Source organism: Crocodylus porosus, unplaced genomic scaffold (assembly GCF_001723895.1).
Source record: "Crocodylus porosus isolate Cpor-Errol unplaced genomic scaffold, CroPor_comp1, whole genome shotgun sequence".
Classification (NCBI taxonomy): Eukaryota; Metazoa; Chordata; order Crocodylia; family Crocodylidae; genus Crocodylus; species Crocodylus porosus.
Genome location: NW_017728943.1, coordinates 130,036,314 through 130,042,866, shown reverse-complemented (window position 1 = coordinate 130,042,866; position 6,553 = coordinate 130,036,314). Strand labels below are relative to the sequence as shown.

The 6,553-nt window shown below is 42.0% G+C and overlaps 1 protein-coding gene across 1 annotated transcript in view; it reads right to left on the bottom strand.

Moving 5' to 3' along the window:
• Nucleotides 1-208: 208 nt before the first annotated feature.
• The window catches only part of IL22RA2 (interleukin 22 receptor subunit alpha 2), an 8,069-nt gene continuing 1,724 nt past the window's right edge, over nucleotides 209-6,553 (bottom strand). Inside the window, exons 2-5 of the mRNA XM_019548799.1 lie at nucleotides 6,307-6,457; nucleotides 5,237-5,415; nucleotides 907-1,076; nucleotides 209-473 (exon numbers count right to left, since the gene is read on the bottom strand). Of these exons, the coding sequence (XP_019404344.1) occupies nucleotides 318-473; nucleotides 907-1,076; nucleotides 5,237-5,415; nucleotides 6,307-6,457 (656 nt within the window). The 3' untranslated portion in view covers nucleotides 209-317. The remainder of the gene's footprint in view (nucleotides 474-906; nucleotides 1,077-5,236; nucleotides 5,416-6,306; nucleotides 6,458-6,553) is intronic.

Below are 6,553 nucleotides of genomic sequence, written 5' to 3'. Positions count from 1 at the left end.
GGAAATAAGCAGCATTCTTTATCAATTCATATCAGGGGCTTTCCTGTAACCTTTCCTGCAGTTATCTAAGCACCATGACAACAACCAAGTAATCAAAACATACCATATCAACCACGTTTATTTTTCTGCTTTGGCTTTCTTAACCAACTATGAAATCATGGTTTTGAGAGTGCTGTATGAACGTTCTAGATATATTATCTGTGCTCGAATATGGTTGCAGTTCTTAATGACTCTACCGACAAATACATTGCATTGAAGTAGTCATGGGCAGGAGCCTCTTAGCTTCTGGGATGTTTCATTTTGGATTACCTACCATGTCAGAGTGGCACTGCACATTCCTTACTGCTATACGCACTGCTGCGGTCCAGTACTGCTACGAAGATTTTAGCTACTATGCAGTAGCTGACACCAGGTTTCAAGTTTTCTATTTTAAAAACTTTGTCTGTTCCTTCATAGACCAGCATTTTGTGTTTCTGCATGCAAGGGAGAAAACAAACCCCAAAACATGTTGGTTAGGACACTTAAGTAAATATAGCCATGATTTAAGCACAGCAGAATTGTGTAAGATATTTAAATGGGAGATGAGTGAGCTCAGAAAATAGCATGAACTCAGCAACAATATTAAATAAAGTTATTTATTATTTTATGGCACCTAAAAAGATCTGGCTCAAGGGCTTATTAAACTATAATGTAAGGAAAGACTAATGTCCCGTGCAAAGGGAGTGATACAAGATGGTTTACAAAATAATGATAAGATCATGATTTCTAAAAGCAGATATTTTTAAGCCTCTAGATTAATTTATGCATGAGTAAATCAGTGAGTTATTTCAACTGTGAAGCAGAAGGGTATGCAGTCTTCCCTATTTACATTTTTAAAAGGTAGAGTATGAATGAACATGCACTTACTTCATTTGGCAAGTTGTTAATTAGAAACACTTGATATAGTAAGTGGTAAAACTGTGCCATAGATATCTTGCTTCCTTTTTTCCTTTTATAAGGTGAACTTGGAGCCTTGAGCTTGAGCATTATGGACCCATTTCTAGGAGTCACAGTCACTGATGGGGGTCCTATTATTGCTGAAGAAACAATGCAAAATTTATTATTATAATTTGCTTAGTGATACTCTCAGGACACCATAATTAAAAACTTTAAATCCATCAACTAAGTTAATTTTTGTGTGAGGCTGCTACCACCTCCCGACCCCACCGGGCTTCCTCCCCGCCCCTGCTCTGCATCCAGATGAAAAACCCCACCTTAGGTAACCGGCATTTTTAGATTACCAACGCACCCCATTCCTCACTCATGCCAGATAACAGAGCTTTTGCTGTATTTGATTTCTTCTTTTGAATTTTGGGGCAACTACTACATAGCTGGCAGGGCCGCCTCCAACCAAGATCCATTCAGGGTACTGAATCCCATACTGGGATTTTGTCTAGCAGAGGAGTCTGTTCGGGAAGAAGGTCTTGCCTGTACTCAAGGACACACATCGGGAATGTTGAGAGGAGAGCCTGAGGCTTCTGGGATCATACCCTGGAGTTATGACAGCAGTTTTCCAACTCCATCTGATATTGCTTTGCATCCTGGTCTTTTTACATTTATGCCGTCTTCTGCTTTGAGGTCATGGTGATGGAACGTTTTCTTTGTATGCTGGCATGCAGCAAGGATTAGTCCACTTGTGACTGCACAATTCTGAGTCAGCACATAGCTAATATTGCGGCTAATACTACTGCATTATAATGATGTGCCATATTTTGTACACCTTTTGGGAGCTGTGCAGAAGTTCAGGGTCTCATTGTGCTCTGGAGAGAGGTGAAGGTTTTAAAAGCCCTTAAAATGAGACTTGGCATAATGAGCATTTATTTTTAGGCCATTGCTACTGGAATGTCTGAGCAGGGCCACAATTGATGTGCTAGATCAAAAGCAAGGATCTGAGATCCTTTCAGAAAATTCAAGGACCAAGTCAAGGTCTCTGGTAGCAGCTGAACCATCTATCCATATTACAAAGAGGTGGACAGAATTTATCATGGAATGTCACCATATATAGAATAACAGTTTGTGGTGGCCACTATTGAGCTAACAGGTGGCTGTAGTAAGTCTGGAACTGACATGGATGATAAGGCAGAAGAACAGATAATTGAAAGTCATGGCCCCTTTGGTATGCTAGCAAGTGCTAGATGCTTGGAACGCTGCAAGTACCCTGAATGAACGTCCAGATCCAAAGCCCTGCAGAGACCTCAGTTAATAAGCATTATTCTTTTGACCTATGCATATGTCTTTATTAAAACTAATTAGTATTTCATGCTTTGATATCCAGCTAGCTTCAGCCTCAGGCAAGTGGTTAAAAAAAAAAATCCAACAAAACAAAAATAAAACTCAGTGCCCTAAAAAAAAATCTATTGATCATGATTAAGTCTTACTCATTCTGATCTCAAGTTAAGGAAGCATGCTATAACTTCTTTGGGGACAACATGCAGGGGAAACAACAAACCAAATTATGTATTAGTAAAGGAAGAAACTACATACAAACACACAAAAGTTTTACTAGCTTCTAAATAGTAGTTGTATATTCATTTTGCAAAATACTACACCTGTACTATGCACACAAACCCATTCCATCATTTGGAAGGAAACATTACAGAAAGTCAGTGCAGAATTAATTATGCAGTAAAAGTATGGTGGTCATGACCATGTATGTACTGAGCTTTGTATGCTTTCCTGTCTAGAGGACAGCAAACAGTAGGCTCAGAAAAAAACACTGAACCTCTACATGGCAGACACAGGTATTAATTATCAGAAGGAGCTTTCTAGGTAGCTTGCTATCCTTGATCTTCTCTCCTCTTTTTCGTATCTCACATAGGAACCTCCCCCCAACACCAAGTTCCCTAGATTTTCCCATCCTTTGTCCAGGTCCTTGCAATGGTTTTAAATGATGATGAGAACACAGGGTCCAGCTCTATCTTATTGAGTTATAATGGGGAGAGATTTGATATTTTTTTAAAAGGGAAATAAGTGCTGGTTTTCTAATTACATAGAAGTAACTAAGTGAGTACTGAAGCACAGTGGGACAATTTACTTGAGAACGACTGATTCATGATACCTAAATGAATGATATCTGTGGTTACTGATGCTCTGTTTCTAAATGATGCTTAAAGAGAGGAAGTTAACATGCAAGTATAAAGTCAGGCAAGGGGCAAGGCAGGGTACCAACTTAGCAACTAACTACGGTAGGTCAGGGAGGCATAGACTTTTCAAGGTGACAGCCTACTTCATAATCTGATTGCTGCTACCTAGAGAAGCTTACATTGCTCTGAACCAGTCAGTCTCTAAGGAGATATTCTGCCCTGCCTGCCTCCCCCTAAATGCTAGGGAGGGTTACCATATTTCCAGTTTCAAAAAAGAGGATACCTGTCAGAGGGACACCTCACTCCCAACTCTCCTGGCCCTGCCGATGCTCCTCACTCCCAAACTGCAGTCCTCTGTCTCTTTTGTTGCCCCTTGCTCCTGACCTGCAGACCCCTTCCTGCTCCCCAGGCCCCCGCTGGTACCCCTCATTCCTGATCTGCCATCCTCTGGTACTGCCAGTGCCCTGCATTCCCGGCCCATGGCCCCAGCCTCCTGGTGACCCTCACTCCCTAGTCACAGCCCCTCCAGACCTGATGGTGCCCCTCACTCCTGACCTACAGCCTGCTGCAACCCCCAGCCTGCTGGAGGGGCCCCCCAGCTGCCCCCATCTCAACCAGGCCAGAGCATGGTGACTCCCATTCATGTGGGCAGTGGCAGAATGGGTCTGGTCATGGGACAGGCTACAGGGAAGAGGAGGGGAGGCCTGTGGCACCCCCTGCCCTGGGATGGGGTTCCTGTGCAGTGCCAGGCAGCCTGGCCATGCCCCCCCAGTCCATGTCTCCTGGTTGTCCCACACCTGCGAGCATGGGTATTGACCCCAGTGCTGCCAGTCCGGCCACAGAGCTCCCCTCTTCCCTCAAAAGTCCACCCCCACCTCCTTCCCCTGCTGGGGGGCAGGTGCCTTCCCCCACATCCTGCCACAACCCCAGTGCCCAGACAGCTTTCCCGAGCACCAGTAGGTACCTTCCAATACACCATCCAGGGCTGGCCCCCTGGAAGATATAGTTTTGGGGCCCCCTGATGCAAAGATCGGGGGGGGGGGGGGGCAAGTGGCTGAAGAATCCTGGACGTTTGGTTCATATTTAAAAGAAACTGCCCAGACAGAAATCAAAGGACCCAAAAAGAGGGCGTGCCCAGGAAAACCCAGGCACATGGTAACCTTTTGTTAGATTCCTGATGTCTGGATGATGACTTATTACTGGATAACAGAAGTTATTGCCCTTGTACTTGGTTCTGATTACTCTATAGACTCTCATCTTGCCTATTCTGGGGTGTAGCAGATATCCTCTGCCCACCATTTGATGGGGAACACTGTTGTTCTATAATGTAAATAATTCAAGATAAAACTGCATGGAGATTCTTGCTCATTAAAAGGTGACTGAATCGCTCTCCCCCATTTCACCAACAGCCATAGTATTGAGCAGTTCAGGGATTCTCTCTCTCCAATTATACCTCGAATATTTCTGTTTCAGCATGCTCTGCTAGAAGCTTGCTGCAGGGTGATTAGGTTCAAGCTGCCAATGGTTATATAAAGCTTGGTCTCTGGGTTAAGGATGTAGACTGAACTTCAAAAGACCATTTCCATAAGCACAAGATCAGTCACTGACAGCTAATTGTCATGGTGAAGTTTCACAAGAGTTCATTCTAGGGAGAAAGGAACGTTTTTTCTCATCTTCGCATGGAATTCATATACAGTTCAATTCACACATTCAGATATTCACAGACAATGAAGAGACTACATTTGACAAAGCATGTAAACTGTTTACATTTCAAATAAAGTGTAAAGACAACAAGCAGTGGCATTTACCTAAGTCCATCTCACTAACACCTGTAATTTTGTAGCCAGTCTTTTGTGCTCATCATAATATGGGAACAGTAAACCATAATGGTCACAAGCTACAGTTTCAGCTTCAGACAACCCATTTTGTTGGGTACAAATAAATAGTCAAAATAGAAATGTTAATGCAACCAAACAGCTTGAAATATAACAAAACTTAGGCTATAAGTCATAAGAAGTTGTTCAAGATGACAAGCTATGGGAAAAAAACTGGAAATTACTTGAAGATGACACACCATATTGCTGTATAGAAAAGATGTACACAGTCAAACTTACTTTCCCTCCAGGGAGTAAACCTGCAGCTGACGGTCCAGTTGGAATGGACTCCAGCTGAAACAGATTTTACTCTGCTGTAGTACGGTTCTCTTACATCAGATGTTTCATAAGTTAAGTCACACAAACTTTTGTGAATCTGCCAGCATTCTTCTTTGTTTTTCCATGAGCTTTGCCCATATCTGCAGAGGGAGAGGGGGAGAAAGTGTCATTCTTTTTAGGCACTAGTATATGATTGTGTGGATTTGTACACTATATTTCTCCAGATAACTCATGTGCTGTACCCACTACCAGATCTTCCATGAACAAAGACAATTTCATCTTCAAATTGCTTACATTAAAAATCTATTTCGTAGGTGATTGATGTCTCAACTGCTTTTTCAGGAAATTCAGAACTAGGGTTCTGACCTCTTGTCATTGAAGAATCCATGACTTTTTTCCCCTTTTAAAATAATGTGCATTAGTTTTGGTTAACTGGATGCATTTCATAGTAGTAATTTAATATTTTGCCTATTTAAACTGTCCTGCAATTCCAGTTAGCAGATAAAATCTCACTTCCTATTAGCAGATATTGTGGCTTAAGTTTTCAAATGTGACTAGTGATATACAGTATTGCTGTAATTTGGGAAACCCAAGTGGATGTGCCAAAGAGCAGAAGCTTGTCGCATCTGAAAGTCAATGTCTTTAAGGTTTCTCAAATGCGGTATCCAGAGACTGTGGCATTCAAACACCTACCCACTCCCTCCCCCCCAAAAAACAACCAAACAATTCTTCTTCCCACTTTTGAAAATATATGTTCATGACATAATGTATGCATTCCCTTGGAGCAGCAGTGAGGGTGCTGGTTCACTGCAGGAGGTACACTGTAGTTCCCCTTGTCAGGCTCAAAACTATCTACTTTCTGCTGGTATTGTATATAAAGGAGTAATTGTCACCACTTCTGAGACAGCTGAGAATAGCTATTCCTTGAACAGAAAAAAAATACATACTTGTCACATGAGAACAAGCAGACTTTGTGGAACAGAGGATGAGATTTAGAAACAAAGCAAGTGGGAGCAGTCCACTGTACTTACACTTTGTATTGTACAAAGTAGGTAATATCTTCACCTTTTCCAACTCTCCCAGGCTGCCAGTGCAAAGTATTGTTGAAGTTTATGGAGTAAAATTCAACCCGCTGTGGTCTAATTCGTTGCTGCAATTCTTGATTTTCCAAAATTAAAGCAGCTGCAAATGATGAGCAGTAAGGATACAAAGCATTTGTCTTGCTCTTACATTTACTTTACTCTCACGAAGTTAATTAGTTTCATAGTTTCATAGTTT